The sequence below is a fragment of the Gymnoscopelus microlampas genome (assembly GCF_963454915.1).
Source record: "Gymnoscopelus microlampas genome assembly, chromosome: 9".
NCBI lineage: Eukaryota > Metazoa > Chordata > Actinopteri > Myctophiformes > Myctophidae > Gymnoscopelus > Gymnoscopelus microlampas.
In genome coordinates, this window is record NC_139946.1 from 25,860,682 (window position 1) to 25,884,842 (window position 24,161).

At 42.9% G+C, this 24,161-nt stretch overlaps 2 protein-coding genes across 2 annotated transcripts in view; one reads left to right on the forward strand and one right to left on the reverse strand.

The window, feature by feature from the left end:
* Window positions 1–211: 211 nt before the first annotated feature.
* Window positions 212–6,032, reverse strand: chst14 (carbohydrate (N-acetylgalactosamine 4-0) sulfotransferase 14). The gene is made up of 3 exons (XM_084065697.1): window positions 5,478–6,032; window positions 3,057–3,248; window positions 212–1,508 (listed from the first exon to the last, which is right to left on the reverse strand). Exons 1-3 carry the CDS (start codon window positions 5,784–5,786, stop codon window positions 873–875), a joined length of 1,137 nt encoding a protein of 378 aa, XP_083921823.1. The 5' UTR covers window positions 5,787–6,032; the 3' UTR covers window positions 212–872.
* Window positions 6,033–7,918: 1,886 nt separating this feature from the next.
* The window catches only part of cracd (capping protein inhibiting regulator of actin dynamics), a 34,498-nt gene continuing 18,255 nt past the window's right edge, over window positions 7,919–24,161 (forward strand). The window contains exon 1 of the mRNA XM_084067773.1: window positions 7,919–8,048. The gene's annotated coding sequence lies outside the window, so the exon portion shown is untranslated. The remainder of the gene's footprint in view (window positions 8,049–24,161) is intronic.

Here is a 24,161-nt window from a genome sequence, read left to right on the forward strand (position 1 = left end):
GGAGAGGAATGGAAACACTTGGAGAGAGAGGTAATCATCATGACACATTGAGCCTGGTTCAAACCCACAACCCTATGGTTACATGGTACAGCATGTGTTTTAGCCTGCTAAACCACCATGACCACTGTTCAACACAGCAGGCCTCTGTCCTCTATTACAGTAGAAAGTAGGGAAGTAACAAATATAGGGAAGTGACAAATATTGGCCTTGTGAGTTTAATGTTGAGTTTCATCAATGCATACTAAATTTTCAGCTTGGAATCTATCAATGCTAACAGTCTATGATTGTTTAACAGTAACAAAAACAGTGCAATTTGGCAGTTGGTAATATTTCTTTCTATCTTGGTCCTCCTTTACAGTTCATTTCAAGTTTTTAGTGGTTTTGACATCAGAACGCAGGACAGATGTGTTGACTCCCACAATTTTCAAATACTTCTGCCTAACAGTCTGTACTTGGGAAGCTCTGAAAATGAGTAGAAAATAAAGCAGATGTCACGTTATATCCCTACTTCCATTTAGTCTGTGCAGTCGCGTAAATAACTCCTAGTGGAAACCACATCAATCATAGCCTAGCTAACTAGCTGCTCATCAGAAATGGAAATTACAAAATGTATTTATAATAGATTTTAAGATACATTTTTGTGAACACTTTGTGATTTCAATACCCTTATCTACCAGAAGAGATAGTTTCGCTTGAGAAATCGGACTAATCGCTTCCAGGCTTCTAATATTCCGTATTTGATGATGCTGCACCAACATGTAAAATATGAACCCGGTATAAAAACGCAGCTTGCTCCTGGAGAATAAAAAATACATCGTACGAGAGATTCCGTATAAAAAATAAATTCAAAACTATACTGTAAAACTGTCCTGTTAATGTCTGCAGTATTCAGTGGTTGTGTTTGGGAGGGGATAAGTGAAGAGGGAAAAGTCTAGGATGTACTTGGGAAGGAGTTCCCTCAGTATCTTTTGAGGCAAGCTGCACAGGTAATAATGCAAGGTGGCCGTGGTGACTGGCTTGTACCAGCCCTGTCGCTCAGGGAAGTGGACGTGTCGGGGTGCACCAACCCGCTGGAGCACACGTTCAGCATCACCTTCAATATGCTCATAGGAGCCGATGAAGTCGTAAGGCACAGCACAAGGCTGGCACAGGTTGTAAATCGGCATCCAGTGCTCGTTCATGCGCTCAACGTCCTCGTCAACCAGGTAGCGTACGAACTCGGCAAAGGTCACGTCGTCTCCGGTCACCGACGTGTCCTTGGCGCGCCCCTTCCGGTAGCGTTTTATGATCTCCACCCCGTACTTCTTCTGGTAGGACTCGATCTCCCCGAACTTGTTCCTGTACGCGGACAGCAGACGCTCCATGGGCTCGCGCACGAACATGAACTTGAAGTAGTGCTTGAGACGGAAGCGTATCTCCTCTGGCTTGAGAGAGGACAGGAAGAGCAGGTCGCTGCGGTGGTCCATCTTGATGTTGACATCCACGCTCTCCAGGGCTCCGTTCAGGACCTTGAGGTAGGGTTGTGACCCATCATGATTAATTGGCATACAAATAATTGCAATTGATGACTTAATTGGAACATATTTGCCTTTTGGGCTTTGTAAACTAAACTTGCACAGGGCAGATATGACAAATAACTTGTATATACAAATGAATGACTGACTTATTACTACTCGATTATGATGTTTTTGCATAGTATTGTACATAGACGCAGATACCGCGGGGGCCTCTGGGCTTAAGCCCCCACCCGAAATGATCAGCCCCCACATCAATCTCGGATGTCGGGGCCCAAACTTACAGTACCATTGCCATTACTATAGCGGAGCGCAGCTCTGAAGGTGCAAATGGGTGCCCGCCTCTTGCGCATTGCCAGCTCTCTTAGCTGGCAATGCGCCGTTAACACCTAGGACAATAGCCCAGACAGAAAAATTACTTTTCCGGTCGCGGCTCGGGGGCGGGGCTAGTGGGGGTGGAGTTGAGCCCCCACGGCCGCACATATAAATCGCTGAGCCTGGTATTGTATATTTGTCTGCCACATGTCAAATGTTTCGGTGACTTGAATACACAGGACCCAAATCACTCCACATGGCAATGGAAGCAAGCCATAATGCTTTCTTGGGTTTAATCCTTTTTAGCATCCGTTTGTATAGAACTGTACTTTCTGTGTTTTTTTTTCAAACTGCTAAATAAAGTATTCAATCAATTAAACAATGGCCGATACCAATAATAGAAATATACAACGGACTATGGTCACAGGCTATAGTTAATCATTTTATACTTTCCAATAAAAAAATAATGGAAATAGCCGATCTACAAGCTCAATTACGCTGTGAGCTTGTAAATCGGCTATTTCCACTATAGCCTATTTAAAAATGAATGAACATTTCTTCAACGGATGAACTTATACAGAGGAATGGAAACGATTATGCAAAAATAATTGCGACTATCTCAAATAATGGCGATCAGGGCAGTCATGTAATCATTGTTGACCTACAGACATACTCAGTGGTGTAAAGTAACTGAGTACATGTACTGTACTTAAGTTCAATTTTGAAGTATTTTTACTTCCTTCAGTATTTACAATTTTCAATACTTTTACTTCTACCCTGCTACAGTACATCTCAGAGGAAAATATTGTACTTTTACTCCACTACAATTATTTGAAAACTTTAGTTAGCCTACTAGTTACTTTGTAGATTTTGATTATTATTACAAAACACACTAACCACTTCAGCCCTATACTGTATATATTTCTGCCGTTTGAAAATAGTAGATCTACAAGCTCACAATGCGCATTGTGAGTTTGTTGATCGGCTATTTCAAAAGATTTTGTATACATTTTTGAAATGGGACATTCTGCACAATGAGTACTTTTACTTTTGGTACAATTAAGTATATTTTGATGCCGATACTTTTGTACTTTTACTCAAGTACATTTTGAATACGGGACTTCTACTTGTAACAGAGTATAATATCTACATTGTAGTATTGATACTTTTACTTATTAAGTATAAAACATGTGAGTACTTCCTCCATCACTGGACATAATACTGTACCTTGAGGACGCGCTTCCAGTTGGAGCAGGCCACTTTGGGCACGTAGCAGTAGAGGAAGCGGTACTTGTCGTTCACCAGGATGTGCTGCAGCAGGGTCTTGCGCTGCGGGGGGCTCAGGGACCACACGCTGTGGGGCATGTTCTTCTGGCTGCACACGGTCCGGATGGTGCGGTTGCGGATCTCCTGCAGGATCTGGGTACAACAACCAAAGGGGAGAAATGTGTGAGGTCTTGTTGGATATTTATGGAGAAAACAAAAGTTCTGCTTCAGTAAGTGGTTCTCAAACTTTTTCATGTCAAGGACCCCCAAATTATGATGTGCGTTTGGCTGCGGACCCCCATCTGAAAAATGTTTGTGTCAGGAACTCCCCCATACAAGATTTGTGTTGTTAAAATGTTTCAAAAATATACCAAATTTTCCAACATTTTTTTTCAAGATTTGTTCTGAAAATAGCAGATCTACAAGTGCACAACGCGTCACATCACAATGTGTTGTGAGCTTGTAGATCTGCCATTTTCAAATAGCCAATGCATATACTGTAGGTTTAAACAGATTGTTATGCTATGTTATTTAGCTGGTGAGCCCCCTCAAGGACCCCTGATCTAGTTTGTTTAAATGTATTATGAACACAATATAAAACGATATGCTTTAATAAAACAGAACTTTTCTGCTGTGGGAAAGGTTTGAAAGTCTAGGCTTGTTTAACTACTTTCAACCTGGCGTCCCTATTTTGGGCAAGTATTTATTTTATATTGTCAAAAATAAGCCAATCTACAAGCATTGCAACATATTGTGAACGTAGACCGGCTATTCTTCCCCTGTTCATTGTAAGAACAAGTGTATAGGGCTTAACCACAAACCCTATATTCTTTGTTGACTGGGGTCCACCCAGGCTCTATACTCGGTTCCCTCCTTTTACCCTCAACACCAAACCTCTTCACTGATAATAACCGATCTACGAGCTCACAACATGTCATGTTACGATGAGTTGTGAGCTTGTAGATGGGTTATTTTGGCTGAACGTTCGCCCCAGAATAGGGACACAAGGGTTGATGTGGTTAGGTGGTTACATTGACTGACAGCAGTTTAACTGAAGAGTTCCATATATAGTCTCAGGCAAAAGCAAATGTTGTGATGAGTGTATTTGTTGCTGTGGTGTAATGTAAGTAACCAAGTATGTTTATGCAAGTACTGTGTAGGCTACTTAAAATACAATTTAAAGGTACTTTACTTGAGTATGTCTATTTCATGCTACTTTATACTTATACTCCACTATAAGTATTTCAGAGAATGGGGAAATATTGTACGTTTTACTCCGATACATTTGACAGCTTAATTACTAGTGTTTTTGTTTCTTAATATGCCGTTTGTTCAGTAAGGTCTCCCCATCTCTACAGCTCTTTAGTAAACAAAGTACATTTTAAGATTGGGATACCAATTGTAGCCAATCAAGAGAGAGAATCCTACATAGATAATTTATTAAATGTCAATGTTATAGTATAGGCTACAATACAAGTGTTCTAATTCCAATCTTGTCGTCTTTTTTATTAATCAGTTCCACATTCACTTGTTTATCCTGTATCCTGTGTATATCCTGAGTGGATCAAATATTTGGTATCCCAACCTGAAAAGGTATTCTTTTCTGTTTAGCTACTAAAGAGCTGTACAGACCCCTGCACTAGATCATAGCAATGATTACTATCAGAATATAGAGATAATATAGAACAAAGAAATATCACTTACACCCGACCCCCTCAAGTCACCCACACCCAGCAGTATATAGTCATTAAAATTAAAAGTTGTACCAGCAATATTAAAGTGAGTGATTGATTGATCAACCCTACTCTACCATTAAAAAATCAATAATTATAGTGCAATAACACAGCCTATCAGAAATAGACACAGTTCTGCATAATGACTAAATGTGTTAGCTACTTTTAAGGAGCTATATAACAAGAATCAAGAACGATTATTTATTTTGTCACTCATACAGGTAGGTCAAACCTAAAGTAGCCAATTTTGGTGCGGCATTTTGGTGCCAACTTTTGTACTTTGACTATGAAAAATTATGAATTGCCGACTTTTACTTACACTGTATGCATCAACAATGCCACAGCATACTGTATGCTGTGGCATTGTTGATACGTTAAGTACTTTAAGTAGCCATGTCTGATCTTAGTTGTTTCTTTAAACTAAAAACACTTTTCAATAACAATTCCATCTTTTTTTTTAAGTATTTCATGAATAAAATCAGAAAATCAAATAGGTTGTGAGCTTGTAGATCTGCTATTTTCACTAGTTTGGGTCCCGGGCAAACGTCTAATTTCTCTTTTTGGTCTTGAGCTAAAAAGTTTGGGAACCACAGATGTAGACCCGACCGAAGCGAGGTGATCGATGCATCGCTGCCTATATAGCGCCCACCTGGGACTCTGTGTCCGCGGACGGGTCGTGCGGCCGGGCTTGTCTGATGTAGTCGGACCGTTGGTTGCTCCCCCGGGGCGGAGGTGTCTCCACGCTGTTCAGCATTCCTTTCTCGATCATCAGCAGCAGGCCTCCGGACGCGACGATCACGGCGAACGTCAGCACGGACGGGAGCACGGCGGAGCCCCGGCGAAAGGAGCCGCCGCCCGGCCCCCCTACCGCGGCTCGAAAGTTCACGCTCCTCGACCCACCGCCGGGCCTCTTCATCATCATCATCATCATCGCCGCGTCCTGCTTTCGAGGAAGCATCTGTTTGTTTGTCAGTTGTTTTCTGCGGTGTTTTTCCAATGTAACTCTCAGCGGAGAAAAGAATGTGAGCGTCGGTTATCCTCCACGTAGGCTGCCCATAGTTAAGACTGACTGAGAGAGAGAGGAGGCTATGGTTGGGGGTCTACAGCTCAACGTCTTCACTGAAAGCCTGATTTCCGAAAAAAAAAAAAAAAAAGCTGATCTACCAGACCAAAAGGCGTCGCTGTCGCGACGCGTTTTGGTCTTGTAGTTCGGCTATTTATTTCCCCCGCGGCCCGCGACACCGTGGTACGAAGGAGTAAATTAAGCATAAGAAAGTTGAGTTGTAGTTGTAACTATGGTTGTGCCCCCGTCACCATAGCGGAATTGTGGGAGTTGTAGTTTTTTATTCTCTCGAAACAATCTCTCCCAGATTAGCCTTTTGATTAGGCTTCTTAGCCTAAAAATGGCAATATAGCACAGGAATGTGTAGGCTATTTATAGCCTATGACTATGTATTTAATAAGTATCACACACAACTAAATAAATGTATTTTCCTCAGCCTGTATTTACTAACATCAACCACTATAGATTATAGGCCTAAAAAGATTGTTGCAATAGTGATGGAAACAACACAATATTGTATTGGTGGAAGGGAGCACTAATATGCCTACATATTGTTCCATTGCCATGTGGAGTGAAGTGAATAGAAGCCTTAAGTTGGTTTGGCACTAATTTTATTTTTTGCTTTATTGTTAAATAGTTGTACTTTTTCAGTGATTGTATTCTTGCTCTGTAAAGCACTTTGAGCTGCATTTCATGTCATGAAAGGTGCTATACAAATAAAGTGTATTATTATTATTAATTAAAATACACGTTTTTGTGCAGAAGTCTCATTCAAGGAGGAAACATATAGACCATTTTTGAGTAGCTACCGTAGTGATAACTGGTTTGTGGTATACAGCTACATCCACAAGATTATTTGTACCTTGTATCTAGTATACGGTTCCTGTGTAGCCTAAATTAAACATTTAAAAAATCTTTTACATTTCCTCTATTTATTTTGAAAGATACTAGGAATTAGGAATGTTGTTAAACATAAGCAACGAATGAACACATTTTCCTAAAAAAATAAACTTTTGAGACAATGTTGCAGTGCCACCCATAGCTTGGCATGAACGTGACATTGTGCACACAATGTGGAGAATTATGTTGATTGGATTCAACGTCGGTTAAAGAAAGAATGTGATTCTTCTCATTAAAGCGAGGCTAAGTATCTGAGCATTGTGGTAAAAAACAAACCTCACCTATAAGGATTCAAATGATTGCATCTTCCAAATCCTTATTTTAACAAACAAACCTCACCTATAAGGATTCAAATGATTGCATCTTCCAAATCCTTATTTTAACATCAGGTTCCTACGTTTTGATAAACCAGTGACTAATACATACTAATAATGCATTTAAAATGATTAGATTATAACTAGGCCTACTTGAAATTATTATAATACGTTTTTAATAGTTTAGCCTACTACTTTAGCAAGAGGACTGGTCTACTAGTTTGGATCATATATATATTGGATTATGTCTGGTGCAAATAAACGTGTGTGTGTGTATAGGTTGTGTATGAAAAGGTGTTGCTCCCCCCAAACAAATCATAATACTTGGTGGGTTTTGTGAGCAGAACTTTAAGTCAGACTAGGAGAAATATCATATGAAGGCATTGAAAATGTTTTTTTCTGTCACTACAGCGCCATCTAGCGGGCCACTTGCCCAGGTCTTCGCCAATCCCTATTCGACCTCACTGGATGGTTTGGGGAGTATGCATGGAAGACAGCAGGTGGAAATCGATAGAACTGCAGAAAATCATAAATAATAGTCATCATCCTCTGATTAATAGGCTAATAGCAAGCAGACACAACGGGGGAGCATAGCGCCTTTGCCCCCATAAATGAACACCATACGGACGGATGGACATCAACCCCTCATCGTGACAAAGACGGTTCAGTTCGCCGTTTCCAATCCCAGCCACACCCTCCTCCTCTCTCCCTCCCTCCCTCTCTCTCTCACGCGTGTGCAGCTGTGAGAGTGTGTGTGTGCGCAAGGGCTGCCTGTCTGTGTGCGCGCGTCGCCGTGGAGAGAGGGAGAGAGGAGCCGAGCCGCAGCATCAGCAGCCAGCGAGCGACACAAAAGACGCACAGAGCATAGAGCCGTGGCGATAACATAGCAGCAGCCAGCCTCCGTTACTCCAAGACTGGACGGCTGGACCGCATCGCATCCAAGGTAGAGTAGTGGCATGATGCGTGTTTGTTTATGAATGAAACCATCATCTGCAATCAAGCCGATGATGACCTTGTCTACCTCTTCATTTCCATGCACCTGCATCGTTTCATCCTTCATAGATGTACACACTGTGTGTGTGTGTGTGTGTGTGTGTGTGTGTGTGTGTGTGTGTGTGTGTGTGTGTGTGTGTGTGTGTGTACGCGCGCGCACGCGCACACGCGCGGCATGTGGGCTGGGACATGTCATTTGATCTGATCGTAAAAATGTGCAAACGCCTATGTGTGTCAATGGGGCCTGAGCATATCTGGCCATGTTCATTCATATGTCATATTTATGACTGTTAGTTGGCATGCGTGCCATATTGACAATACTATGTTGGAACCCCCCCCCCCCGCTCCAAAGCCAGATTCTTTGTTCTCCCGTGCGTCTTTTCGTCTGCAATTAATAGATCTAGACACTGTATAGCCGAGTCTCTACTAGGTTAACGTGTCTAGCTGCCTATAGCCTATGATCCGTAGGGCTATATGTTGACATCTTGATTCCATTGTGTCTATCGGTCTATGTCCATAACGTTTAGTCAGAGACAGTTGCCAGGTCTCTCCAACCGAATGATTCAGTCCAGTCTTTCTTGCATCTGGATATTAGTGTCATCTGGAATGCTCCACGCACAGACAGGCCTACAGTAGCCTAAATCATGGCGTGGGTTTACGACGTGCGTGAATTTTAGATATAGGTTGTTTTTAATCCCTCTATTGCTTTTTTTATGGTTAAGCGTCGCGTGGTTCGCACTGACAGTGACACTGACACCTCATTGGACTATGATTCGCACACAGTCACACCGGGTCAGACAGGGAGAATAAATGACATTCCACCAGAAATGAATTTATAATGGAAGAATTAATTCCTGCTGGCGTTGCAGTGGTGTTGTTAGGCTAGGCTAAACCTGGTTTGGTTGCCATAGCTTACACACAGATGGACTTTTTCAGTAGAAAGTAGCCTGGTTAGGCTAACAGCCATATTCACATCTGTAGTAGTAGGCCTATCATGCCTAAAACATGGGGTATTCAACGTTTTTCAGGCCAAGGACCCCTTAGCTGAGAGAGAGATGAAGCAGGGACCCCCCACTACATAGATTTCAAAGTTTCATTGACATCAATGTTTTAGTTCATGTCAGACATTTAACCTAAACCTTCAATACTTAGTACTTGATTTGCTCCTATTCCCCCCTACACCAAACCTCTTTGCCGAAAATAGTTGATCTACAAGCTCACAACGCCTCGCAGAGCGAGGCTTTGTAAGCTTGTAGATCTGCTATTTTCGGCTAATGTTCCCCTCAGAATAAGGATGCTAGGGTTCAAGTGGTTAATGTAAAAAGAAAAAATCCTATCACACAAAGAATTGGAGGACCCCCTAGGGGTCTCGAACCCCCTGTTGGAGACCCCTGGCCTAAAATATGAGCATCTCTGCACGAGTGATGAGCATATTCATACAATAGCCTACAATTACAATTAGGATACGAAGCAGGTCTTGCTGGACTGCATGTTTTCCAGAAGAAATAGGCCTACGAGAGAGTTTTAGGCCTATACCATAATATAACTTGTTATGGCGATTTGAAGTTTTCTTGGAATCTGCCGTGTTTTTGTAATTATGCACATGGACAGTGTTCATTGTCATTGTGTGAATACATGGGGGCACAGTCAAACTGCAGGAGTGAATTGAAAAATAATTAGGCTACATATAGAATTACTGTAGCCTAGATGCAGAGAATCTGAGTCACTGATTGATCCCCCCCCCCCTTATACATTATACTTGCAGGCATATAATTGCAAATCAGAGATGGATCTCTGTGCATTAACAATTCTGCTACCCAAGGACAAGAGTGATAAACTTTGAACACCCTTTGTAAGCTTGATATCAACAATTTGACCATTTAACAAAGGGTGTGTGTGTGTGTGTGTGTGTGTGCGCGCGTGTGTGCGTGCGTGCGTGTGTGCGCATGTTCTTGACATAGGCCACATTTGGGGACAACTGTATATGAAACCAATAGATGAGAATCGGCACAAAATTGGTGTCTCAAATGATTTACTGAAATTTAGGCAGGGTAGGAATTGGTGTTAGTGTAATATAAGGGGATACGGAATGAATGTAAACGAATGAAGTAAATGCAATGTCTCCGAAGGATTGCAAAACAAACGTGTGCGCGTGTGTGTGTGTGTGTGTGTGTGTCTGTGTGAGAGAGAGAGAGAGAGATCGTGTGTTATACTGGGCGAAGGAGTGCTGAGTCATGCACATTATTACACTTTGAAATGTGAAACATACATTATTTCAGCACCATGTGTTGTATCTGGCCTTGACTGCTGGTTCCGGCAGATTCCGGTACTGGGATCGGTATCAGACCAAGGCTTATCTAAAGACACACAATGGTAATTACAGTTTACCACTTGATTCCTTCTGAGATCTGTCCTCATTTATCCAGCCCTCTGTATATGACTGATATACCAGTTTTTGTGGTTGAAGTAAGACACGTTTAACAATGCCCCTGTAATCCAGTGGTACTGATGAAATCAGAAAACATATCTGTATGTGCATCTCTCGCTCTTGCTTTTCTTTTTCTTTTTTCCCCCAATGGCCTTCAGATTCATGTCAAACCTTTGTTTTATTGACCTATTTCTAGGCTGACAAGTCATCTCCACACGTAGTTATTAAGAAGACTACACAAGCAGGCTATAATAGTGATAGTAAATCCTACATACTACAGTGACCGGAGTACCTCAGGGGTCTATAATTGCCCCCCTCCTTTTTAACCTCATGCAAATACCTTTGCCGGAAATACTGCTCTACAAAGCCAAAGTGCAGTAACTAAACAATTACCTAATGAACAGATATACAATTAGAAAAATATCACTTATATACCGATAACCCATATGACTAGCCAGTTGAAACTCTTTAAAGCCTTTTTTAATCAGTGTGATTATGCATATTTCTGCATTTTTAGAAAGTTTGCCCCCAGAAAAGGAATACTAGGGTTCAAGTGGTTAACCACTTAAACCCTATACTTGGTTGACCTGAGTCCCTCAGGGCTCTATACTAGTGACCTTTCTGTTTTTACTCTACCTTAAATATCTTTGCGACGCATTGTGAGCTTTTAGATCGTCTATTTTCTGCCAAAGTTTCCCCCACAATACGGATGCTGGGGTTTAACCCATTACAACCGGGTCACTGTCACTTTAGATTTTAACCACTTTAAACCATTATTTTATGCTTTGGCTATTTAAAAAATAGCAGATATACAAGCTCATAGCATGTCACTTCATGCCGCGCTATGAGCTTGTAGATCTGCTATTTTTGAAAAATCTTGAAAATGTGTGCAAATCTTTGAATATATATATATTGTTGTAAGCGAACATTTTAACTCAAACTTTGCTTGGGGGTCCCTGGAACAAAATATTTTGAGATGGGGGTCAGCGGCCAAATACATATAATTGGGGGGGTCCCCCAAAAAAGTTTGAGAACCACTGATATAGCAACATATGTTTTTCAGAAAACTGTTAGGATTTAGAAGACATTTGTAGAATCGGCCTCAGGTCTTAATGGTTTAAGTAGTAAATTAGGTATAATGTATACGTTTTGGTCCTGCACTACAACTTCCTGAACATTATGGCTGATTCATAGTTTTTGCGCACAGGTGTCGTGCACCAACAATAGCAGATCTTGCAGTGCGCTGTGAGCTTGTAGATTGACTGTTTTTGGTGCAGCGTGCAACTAAGTAGAATTCAGGCCCAAGGGTCAGTTTTTTAAGTATCCATAAATTGGCGCTCAGGGTTTAGCATGCGTGCCAGTTTATCCCACTATGGAACTAAACGGATTAGCCCGTTTTCCCACGTGGAATGAGTTCCAGTGTGCTGTTTGCATGTGATTGGCTCCAGATTGGCTCCTGATCCTTATTATCAGTCAGATTGGTGAAATCAGACCTCTAATCGTTTATCAATATCTCAACACACGCCTAAAGACTGACACGTGTAAAGGCCATTCACTGGTGCTGCATGGGCGATATTAAGCTCGTTATAAGATGGAACCATTTCTGTCTACTCTCTGTCTCAGAGAAGGGCTGTTGACAGTTCAGAAACCTGCCTACCAGTGACATCTTTGGTAGGCAGGTTTGGTAATTTCAAACCAGATTTCAAACTTTTATTTTCTATTAATGCAAGAACAATGGCTTCTATATCAGCATGCTAACTTTCCAGTGAGAGAAAGACTGTAGTTTCTATCCGCTCGGAATCCTCATTGATGATGTCAATGGTAGGCACTAGGCAGGTTTCTGAACCACCAATAAAATGCAGAGAGAGCAGATGGAAATTGTGCCATCTTATAATGAGCAATAGTGACGGCCAATTATATGAAGATAATGTTGAAAGTGCTCCTTTAAGTGCCAGGAAAAGACTCACACGCCATATATCAGAATATCCCAAATCCCAGACCATATCCAGTCTCATATCAATATAATATCATAACATTGCCCAGCCCTACCATTCACACATGTCCACATTTCCATTAGAACTATGAATGAACGGCTGACATTGCATTAGTGAAAGTAGTGGCTGCTAACTGTGCCACTGAGAACGGCCGAGGGCTGTTGATCTTGGCCTACTGTACATACAGTAATGCTTAATTCATAGTCTGTTGTACGACAAAGTATAAATCAGGCTCTTAACCCTCTATTCACATAACATTGAATGGTCTAGAAATAGAATCATTCTCTCATCTCTCATTCCGCACGTGTGTGTGTGTGGGCAGTTCGCATACTGTAGATGCATGGGCGCAATCATGTGTATGCGTGCATGTATATCGTTGCTGTCGGGCACAAACCTTGTATCTCCATATATTTATGCCTTTTCATAAATGAATGCCCTACTTTGTCGTACAACAGTGTTGCACAAAAGTAGCGAAGATAGCTGATCTACAAGCTTCCAATGTGTAACTAACTAACTAATTGCTAAATAATAACAACACTGAAGCCATTGGAACACGGATACGTTTTTTTCCATTTGCTGAAAAGTAACGCTTACAAGGTTTCTGCCCCGACAACAACGATATGTGTGCCTGTTGGTTCAGTAGGTTTTTTCTATTTATACACGCAGTCAGAGAGAGCAGCAGCCTGTCTTTGAAGTGCTATGCTGCTGTAATGTAGGCAGCCTCCAGGTTGGTAAAGCCCCATCATTACCATATTCTCCTGTGAGGCTGCAGTGTGATGCTGCCAAGCCAAACCCAGAGCGGAGGCCTGGTGGGGGGTGTGTATTCGGGGGGGGGGGGGTTACAGTCTTATTACACGGTAACACTATACCGATGTGCACCCATCATGCAGCCTGGATTAGACTAACGCAGGCATGAAATAAGGGAGTTGTTTTATAGTTCGAGGCTGGCCAATGCAGAGAAATAGGATGTTTCCCCCCGGAATCAGGATCCTATCGTTGTGCGTTACATGCGATCGTCAATAATCCATAAACTACGATAAGGCCTTTTTGAGAAGAGCACATCTACAAGCTCAGAAATGAGGCCTTTTCGAAAATAGTGCATCCCGATGCATTCTGAGCTGGTTGATACGCTATTTTCGATATCATTTAGAAAAGAAAATGGGGCTTACATGGTTTAAATGAGCATAACATTATTAGGCAACTATTATGTTCACACATGTGCACGTAGCTACACATTTACTGTTGGATGACAATGAGCTGCTTTGTCTGCATCTGCCAGTCGAAATGATGAATGCCACACTCTGTTCCCTGCCTGCCCTGGCTGCTATCTGGCTCAGGAAACAAAGTGCCACTTTGTGCTTCCTCAGCACAGCAGTGGCAAACACACACACACACACACACACACACACACACACACACACACACACACACACACACACACAGTAGAATGCCCATCACTCTTCCTCCTCCTGTTCCTCCTCCTCCTCACTAGACATCTGACTAAACCCACCGAGACACCTTGTCCGCTATGCGACCGCGTACGTTCCCACTCTTGACACGGATTTGCACTCGAGAATTTCACGTCGCAGCCCGAGGCCTCCGGCAGAGCATCGTGGCATTCAAGCATGCATACTGTCATTTTCCATTCAGGAACGCGTCGAGCGATCATGTCGCTCCATGACAAAAGTCACAGCACTTAGAGCACAATCGCATGTTCACCACTGTAAAGTGTTGCGGAAGAATATGCCGCTCTCTCTCTCTCTCGTTCTTTCTTTTCTTTTTTTCTTTTTCTTTCCTTCTCTTTACATTATTTTCTCTGTTTGTCTATCTGCCATACGCATACACACAATCAAGCCCTCCCTACAGTACCTGTGACACCTGACTCCACCTAATGTCCTAGTTCCACAGTGACAGCAGGCAGGTGGAACGGCCATACACACACACACACACACACAACAGATACCCCGGTACGCACAGACCGTTACACGGTAAGTTAGCATTCTCATGCAGAAAGACGGCAGAGTTATTCTATTTTTCTATATCGTTGAAACTTAAGCATAGTATGTGTAGTCTTTCATTTGATAATGAACACAGTTTTACAAATGTACTACTATCCAGTGCAACGGTTGATTCTCTTAGCAGCCAAAAGGCATTGCACGGTTTATATTTTAAGTGTGTTTCCGTCACATGTGTATCATACCTCTCTGGAATATGGTCATCTTAGGAGGATTTGCACATACGCTACTTGTTAGATGCACATCTCGTATATCTTTTGTGTGTTTAAAAAACAAACAAAAAAATGCCTCTGTCTTGTTGTTATTACCATTCACACACAGGCATTATTTACTTCACCAGAGGTCAGTGTGGTAACTGTAACCCTTGCTCATGTGACTGATATGCTCTATGTAACTCACCCATTGCCTCCAGACAGGCCCCATACACAGTACATACTGTAAATATACCCTACTACTGACTGCTGTCTTCAGTTCATGCCAGTCAGTTTTATTGCTCTGGTACTGGTAGTGCTGCGTTGCTTCTTTGAGCAGCACTTGTTCTCTGTATGTACTACTGCAGGAAAACGGTACATCCTTATTTGTGACTTACGGTGTACAGCAGTATATCCTTAGATGCAAGCCGGGTGCGTGTCTGTCGATTCCATTCGCTACGGTCTTCTGCAAACGCGTTGCCATGGGAACCGGTGGCGGGCTGCTAAAACATCTATGACAGGTGATGGAGGCTAAGAGTAGGGCTGAGGAGGCAACAGCAGTCTGATAGCCAGGGTTTACTGGAGCTTTGGTGGGCTGCATCTAGGGCTGGGTGATGTGACTTCAAATCGACTTCAGCCATTTATTTCAAACTTTTGCCTCGATTACGATTATTTGAAATAAGAAAATTGTAAAAATAGCAGATCTACAAGCTCACAACTCTATGCATTAGGAGCTTTAGATCGGCTAATGACGTTACAATACAGGATGAAGTGGTTAATTAGACTAATCGATTTAGTTGATTATAAAAGAAAGCTCTTCGAGTTGTTCCAAGTTGATTTGTTGATGTAAGAAAACAGCTTCTCTATTGTTCAGTCAACCTACATGAGCAAGATTAAGTCGGTTATTGTTTGTAAATATCGGTTTCGATATATTTTCGGTGAAATTGCCCAGTCCTAACTGCACCAGAACCTGGGCCTGTGTCATGGACAGTAACAGGTCTTTTTCGCCCTGCCCCTCTCACCCCATTACCCTCCGCCATCCGTCCTTCACTCTCATGAAAACAGTACCTGAACGAACTTAATCAACCCTCCCCCAAAAGTCCCAAACCTGCTTGTTTTATGTGTCATGTGTTGTATTTATCCCCCCGTTTCTCCCCCCGAAGACACAGCGGAGGACGCTCAACCCTGGGTAGAGCCAAGGGTTGCGCCAAAAGGGCCGATCCATGTTCCCTAAGGTTTTGCTGCAGTGGTGTGCGGCCCTCTCAAGCTGGGCAGCCCGACTAGGTAAACTGTTAAACGACAACAGCGCCGTCACGTCTGTCTGCTTGGTCAGCAAAGCTGTTTGTGCTGTTCTGCCTGATTTGTGCTTAGTCGTGCGCCGGTGTCATGCACAGAAAATAGTCGATCTACAATCTCACAACGCGCCGCCGCAATGCAACATGTTGTGAGCTTGTAGATGGGCTATTTCCGGTGCGCCGCACCCGCGCACAAACAAGTAGGACTCCGGCCTATGGTTATGGCTATTAGCTTGACCCTCACTGTGCTACAGCACAGAGCTACCCGTGTATGTCATTGGACCCTCTTAGCTAGTGGCCCCGGCGGGCCGGCTAACGCATTGCTATGTGTTAACTCGTTGTGTGTTGTTGTTGAGCTGCCGGGTGGTCAGATGGCGCCACAACAGAGCATGGTGCCGTCGCCGCCGTCATAAATGCAGCTGTTAGCCTGGTGGAGAAGGCACTTCTCTCTGCTTCTGTAGGGCACATGGCCGCGCGCTTCTCCCATCCCATCTGCAGCTCTGCTCCCCCAGGTCTGCCCTCTGCTGCAATACAGACACACACACACACACACACACACACACACACACACACACACACACACACACACACCTGTTAAACATTAGGAGCTACAGTCAAGCTATGCCTAGAATGTCCGACTAACACAAGCTCAACACATGTCGGTGAACACAACACAACAATCGATGCGCGTTTTTACTGACATACCTGGTTTATACCATAAACAATCTAATACACACACACACACACGCATGCACGCACGCGCACGCACGCACCTTTTAGGACAGCATTGAAAATAGCTGAAAATAGCGAAAACTGAAAAATAGACTCATAAAACAAACTATTTTCTTTCTTGTGAGGACCAAGAATGTATCCATGTGTATTTCTCAAATTCTACTGGGCCATTTTGGCCCTCACAAGTAGAGTAATACGAGCACGCACGCACGCACGCACGCACGCACGCACGCACGCACGCACGCACGCACACGCACACGCACACGCGCACACGCACACACACACACACACACACACTGATGGAGTTGACACACTCCCACCAGCCAACATGCTTGCTCTCTCCTTGCGCTGGCTGCTGGTGTCACACGGGACAAAGAGCCATTCTGGGTGAGGCAACACATTATGTGAGAGGGTCTCTGTCACCCAGAGGAAGGAAGCCCACGACATGCTGATCCTACTGGAGACAGCCTGGGCATCTCTCTCACACACACACACACACACACACACACACACACACACACACACACACACACACACACACACACACACACACACTCTCACTCTCTCTCTCTCTCTGAGTACTGTCTCACACAGTTACCGCACACAAAGGCTTCCGACCTGAGTGCTTGCGGTGTTACGTAAGACATTTCCACTGTGCACCAGAACACTTGTGGCTCAGGACAGGTGTAGTGCACTGAGTAAGGGACGCGAGCTGCGTATGGTGGTGTAAGGGCGCCTGTAAAGGTTGCTGTGTTTGTGGGGTTTACTGCTTTGTGTCCGAGGACGTATGTGTTGCGATCTCAATTCAACTGTTATTTGTCAGCTTTTTAATGTGTTTTCAATGTAGGCTAAGCGTGGACGCCCCGTGCTGCTCTGTGTGATCATGGAGAGCAAAGGGTGAACACGTCACTCTGACGCTATGGGCGAAGGCGTAGAGCAGTGGTTCTCAAACATAAACATTTCAAGGACCCCCATAACTCTGAGAGTGTACAAATGTCACCAAATGGACAGGTCCAGTTACAGACCAGGGTCTGTTTGGAACCCCCTCAAGGAACCCTGAGGGTCCCTTGACCCCACTTTCAGAAGCACCGGCGTTGAGACTGGGTCACGCGTCTGTCTTTCTATTGTAGCTGTCATATGTTACCATTTGTTGAAGGGATGTTTGTTTTCTTCTCAGGCTATCAGGGTGATGAACCCTAAGCTTTAGCCATTTGACATTTGGAGTTAAGTGAGCTGTAGACATGGCTTTTAAAGACCACCATTTGTGTGTGTTGTTAGCAGAGTGGTCCCAGGGGGGCTCGTCGTGCCTTTAAAACTGACTCGCCATTAACAGCCCACATTACCAGGGGGACATTCCCAGAGAGCGAAGAAAGAAAGTTAAGCTAAGCTCTCCTGGCCACGAGACTGCTGGGAGCCATAAAGAGTCAAAAGATAAAGGCGAGGTATGTGTAAAAGTCAAACTGCAGCGCTTGCAAAGCCACAGTGCAGTGGTGGTACTCAAGTAATGTACTTGAGTACAATTTTGAGGGATTTACTTTTTTCAATACTTTATTATAGCACTACATCTCACAGGTAAAATGTTACTTTTTATTCCACTAAAATGATTTGAAAACTTTAGTTACAAGCTACTTTTGTAGATTTAGATTAATATTACCAAACATACATCAACCACATTAAGCCCTATTTTATCGTTCATCTGTTTGAAAATAGCCGATCTATAAGCTCAAAACGCATTGTGAGTCTGTAGATTGGCTATTTCCAAAAATGTTTGTCACATTTTGAAACATTTGACTGCTTTTTTACTTTTGTACTATAAGTATATTCTGACACCAATACGTTTGAACTTTTATTCAAGTAAAATTATGAACACAGGACTTTACCTCTACTTTTCTACTTTCTACTTTTACCTAAGTAAAAAGATCATAGTACTTTTTCCGCCACAGCACTGTGCCCTTTTACTGAACTCTCATGTTTCTCCCTCCTTTTCGGGTGATTCCTGGCTCTGTCAGTAGACTGTTTTCTTCTTGGCCACTATTAAAGGCTCTCGCTTTGCCTCGGTCTGCCCACAAAGCAGATAACAGCAAGCCTCTACGCTCACTACCCCTCTTCTCTCACCACAGACCAGGTGTGCAGGGGCCATGGCGACGGACGCCAAGGAAACTAAGCATGACACGCATTTAGAGGTAACCGTATCCAAAGGAACAGGTAAATAGGAAAAATATCAGTAATAGTAATGCTTTTAGTCCGCATCTTAAAGAGACAGTGCCTGGAAATAGAATAGCTGTAATTGGGATTAAATGAGACCTGGCTTAGCACAATGTCCTCCCACTGTCTCTTTAAGAGTTGCACGGTGTGGTGATGGGTTTGACTTTTGACTTGAACACTTGCAGTGCCTTTTAGTCATGCCTGTGTGCTGTGTGCCGTGCTGTGGTTTCTGACATGTCTTTCTATTTAATCAAAGTTTTATATTCTACCCTAGCAATCCTTGCTTTGATGATGGAGATCTATTCAGGGCCCATGTCAATGCACATACATTAGATCAATGATGTTAAAGAGAAGAAATATCAATCTGCAACAGTGATTTGTGTCAAAGGTCTCCATGAGCGGACCAGGAACAGACTGAGTAAATCAAAGCCCTGCTGACTGACGTAACATGGAGTAATTGAAATGAATGCTTGGATTATGGACACACGTCAATGTAATGGAGCCAACTGGCCATAGAGCTCTCATTTACCCTATGACATACTGATTACATCATTCTGCTGAAAGCATTAATTTACTGTAATGTTAGTGTGTTGTGTTTGCGGCAGAGTTACAGTACAGTGCAGTGAGCCGCTGTACAGTATGTGTCTGACAAACATACAATATGACACAACTAGCACACTATAGTAGGGCTTCCCAGACGTAAGCATGGCAAGGACCCCTAAATAGCCATAGCCTCTGGCTGTGGCTCTGGCCATAATAGCCTAACCCTAAGATTGTGTTGCTCTGTTGGCAAGGGCGGAAAAGTATATTATTACAGATATTATTAATTGTCTCCGTCCGTAAGTCCGTCCATACGTACGTTTGTCCGTACGTACGTCCGTCCGTCCGTCTGTGAACAGCTAATCTCCGGCACCGTTGGCCCGATCGATGTGAACTGTGCACATGTGTGGATGCCAGAGCAGAACATTGCCCCAAATATTTCACATCGGCCTGTTATAGCGCCACCAGCAGGCCGATTTTTGCAAAACAAATCTTTTGACATTATTCATACAGATTTTGTCCAAACATCACGCAAATTGGTACACAGTATCTCTATAGTCATGTAATCAAGACGGATCTGTCCGATTTTTCATTAATGCAGCGTCCGATTGCCGTGAAAGGCAGAGGTAGAAATGCTACCCTTTTCACACCGGCCTATTATAGCGCCACCAGGAGGCTGATCTTTGCAATGACGAATGAATTCGTCATTGCAAATTCGTCATTACAGCGCCACCAGGAGGCTGATTTTTGCAATGACGAATGAATTCCGAACATTGCTGGCCCACAATAACCTACCTGACCTGGCGGATAAGTGTGCTCCGAGAAGCACGTTTTCTAGTTTCTAGACCACATTTCTAGTCCCCTTCCAGGGGGAATCCCCACCTGCTCAGGGGAGATATTGTGCTTATGAGCTTCAGGCAGTACAACTTGTCAATCAGTAGGTGTCCTACCAATGGAAGAGTAGTCAGACCACCTCCAACCACAGCAGTACTAGTTATACTGTATTAACATAATCTACCACACAGATTGGTGAAAATAATGTTTTACGCATTAAAATAAGTTCTGGATCGCAGTTGTTAAGTAGATCTTTGATTTATTTAATGTACTCAACTACTTTTGGAAAGTCAAGAATGGCAGAGTAGCCTACAGATGCTGTTCTGTCACAATCAGGAGGAGATTCTATTTAAGTTTGCTTTGAACCTCTTTTCTCTCATCAGTCAGTCTTTGATAAAGTTGTCTTATAAAGAAAAGATGCTTAACATTTTGAGCATTAGTGCACTGGAGAGGGATTGGTTGGTAGGATGTGTATATACGGTAACCCATATATATATATATATATATATATATATATATATATATATATATATATATGGAAATCATCACACAGGATGTAACCATGTAACTACCGTAAGTAACTCTAAGTCTTCAAAAGAGCTATACTTTTGTATTTTTACATGAGAGTAACTCTCTTTTGTTATTTTTGTCAAAGAGATTTGGTGTAGAGGGGAAAAAAGGAGCGGACCAAGTATAGAGCCCTGAGAGACTCGGATCAACCAAGTATTTAGGGTTCAAGTGGTTAAGTAATATCCATGTCAAGTAGCAGTACTTCTACTTGAGTAGGATGTTCTAGTTCTGTCTGTTGTCTAGCTGCTGTGTGGAGCACTGCTGAGTGGTCAAAACAAACGTGTCCCTTCCTGTTTCACGCATGACTGTGTGAGCATGCCCAGAGCAGAGCGTAGTAGTAAGAGCAGAAGCCCAGGACAGACCCCTGATGCTGGGAGATGAGGCTGTGGGTGGGGGAGGACATCTGTGCCACACCATGCTATTACTCTAGGCTAGGGTGGCCATATTTCCAAAAAACAAAAACAACCCTTAGTCACTTCCTGTAAATCTGGATAGCAGAAATATCAGATCTATGCGAGGAGTTCTGAGCTGGTAGAGCTGATATTTTGGCTACCTTTGACAATTTCTTTGACTATTTTCATCTGGTGTTTTCCTCAGGTTGGGGGACAATGATTTTAGCACTTCTAATGACTGGCTGCACCTTTCAGAAAAGAACATGACAAACATCTATGCAATCACTCAAAACAAGTGTTATTATTCTAATTGTAGTGAAAACCAAGACATGTTTTAGATATTTGACAGGACTCAGGAAACCCAGCTTGAAACTGGGACAATCCCGGCCAAACCAGGATATCTGGTCACTGTATATTACTCATTTCACTCAGACAGACAGTGAGAATGGATGTGACTAACAGAGAGAGAGAGAGAGAGAGAGAGAGAGAGAGAGAGAGAGAGACAGACAGAGACAGACAGACAGAGAATCGAACGTGTCATCCATTTGTCTCAGAACAGGAGTAAGCATGCTATTTAAACAATACATTATATTATCACTGCCTCTTGGGAACGAAACAAAACAAAAGCTGTATTATTGTGTCTGACAGCTAACATGGTCTTTCACATGAGGTGAAACCAAGCCAGCAAGCTGACTATTAGGCTGGCATTATACGTCTACCGCAGGGGTTCTCAATATCCACCAAGTGGCCTTATGGATCTGTAACTCTGTACAAAAGAGTGTACAAAAGCAACCAAATGGACCCTTACAGGTCCATTTGGTTCCATTTGCACATTCCCAGAGTTAAATTAACCCAGAGGATGTTACAGTGTAGATTGGGGTTCCACTCTCAGAGTTACAGACCCGGCTGTAAGGATCCATTAGGACCCCTGATGGTCCCCAGACCCGACGTTGAGAAACAGTGGTCTACTGTATAAGAAAAAAAGAAGAGTGAATTTGTGAATTTGTGAAACATTGCCACTGTGAAGATGTGGGTTCTGTGTTGGTTTCCTAACGACGTAGATGTGATTGATACTGCCACTGTAGTCTGGTCAGGACTCATTGATCTTTGTATTGATCTTTTGATGTAATTTACGCAGGGGTCATACAGATATGCCCCAGGATAAATGGCTTTTCATAAAACAGCGAAACGACCTATTTTAGATCCAACCAATGCACAGAGCATAATGTTTAGTCAGTTTAACATAAAAAATACAAGAAATTCTATGTACAGTATACTCTAGGGCTGTCTGTCCACTCATTAGTTGAATAATTGATTAATCGCTCAGTTTTGTCTTAGTCAAACAAAACTTTGTTAGTTGATTAGTCAAGGGCTATGTATTTGGCTGTGGGCCCCCAGTTGAAGGTTTTGTGCCAGGGACCCCCATAAGAGAATATTTGGGAAGATTTGTTTAGAAAAATAGCAAATCTACAATTCACAATGTGTTGCATCGTGATAAATTCTTCTCATCTTCTCTTTAGTCTTCTCTTATGGGGCTCCCTGGTTCAAAATCTGTTTTTTTTAAATAGCTAAAAATGTTAATAAGACATAACGGCATAAGTGTTTAAACTGTTCCTCATTGTACTGGGGACCCCCTGGAACCCCCTCAAGAACCTCTGGGGGTCCCGGTACCCCACTCTGAGAACCATTGTGCTTTAGTTGAGGATCTCCCTAGTGGTTCTCAAAGTGGGGTCCGGGGACTCCCGAGGGTCCTTGAGGGGGTTCCAGGGGGTCCCCAGCTCAGTTATTGATAGTTAGGGACCAAATGGACATTCAGTTCTTTAACTCTCAAGAGTTGTGGGTGTCCATGGCCTTTATGCATACTAAACTGGTGGTCCTCGAAACTAAAACGTTTGAGAACAACTGCCCTAGAATACGGCTATTAATTAGTTCTTGCTTGTCATGTGGAGCATATAAACAAACCCTCTGTCTATACGTCTCTTCCACACACCCACCCACACACCCACCCTCCGTCCCAGACACACATTTCGGAGAATCCCGGATGCTGAGCGTGGAAAGGAGTTCACTGTATCATTACCCACAATGCACCACGCACTGCCGAGTGAAATCCCACACTGGTTGCTACTTATAGCTGTGAAAGGGATACCCGCGGCGCTTTGAGAGCGCCGCTCTGCACTGTGGTGTAGAGTAGCTGTGTAACCTCACCCACTTCTGCTCGTCCACTAGACCTCCCCCCACACACGCACACGCGCATGCACACACACACACACACACACACACACACACACACACACACACACACACACACACACACACACACACACACACACACACACGACAACAACAATACACACACACACACCCTGACATTCACAGACAGAAACAGGAGTGTGCTATTTTTCTCTTGTCATGCTGAAGCATAAAAAAATTGCACCTTTGAATCTAGATTCCTAGTTGCATTAACCACTTTCAACCTGTTTTATCCCTATCCCTATTTTAGGCATTTTCTTTTTACAATTGTATCACAAATGTTCACAAATTTTGTTTGTATTTTTTATAAATCTTTCAAAGATTGCTTATAACAAAAATTGCTAAAGAAGCACAACTACGATATCATACCGCATCATATCTATCATGATGCATAGATCGGCCATCTTTACTATTTGGCACACAACAACGTTTATAGGCAGAGCTTACAGTATGTGGTTAAAACATCACTCTAAAATGTATCTTCAGAACATCACCATGGCTCATCTGGTTATGACCGGTCCTTTAATGTGACATGAGATTATAAAATCACACAGAGATAACGTGCGCACAGCCAGCAAAGCTGCTTATATAGCATGCTCATTACCTCATGTCAACAC

What these genes read in the sequence shown, in the direction of transcription:
- chst14 (XM_084065697.1), bottom strand. Translation starts at nt 5,786, where the DNA reads ATGCTTCCTCGAAAGCAGGACGCGGCGATGATGATGATGATGATGAAG. An exon ending in CCGCGGACACAGAGTCCCAG is followed by an intron (nt 3,249 to 5,477) that starts GTGGGCGCTATA and finishes TGTTGTACCCAG; the next exon opens with ATCCTGCAGGAGATCCGCAA. An exon ending in ACTGGAAGCGCGTCCTCAAG is followed by an intron (nt 1,509 to 3,056) that starts GTACAGTATTAT and finishes CCCTACCTCAAG; the next exon opens with GTCCTGAACGGAGCCCTGGA.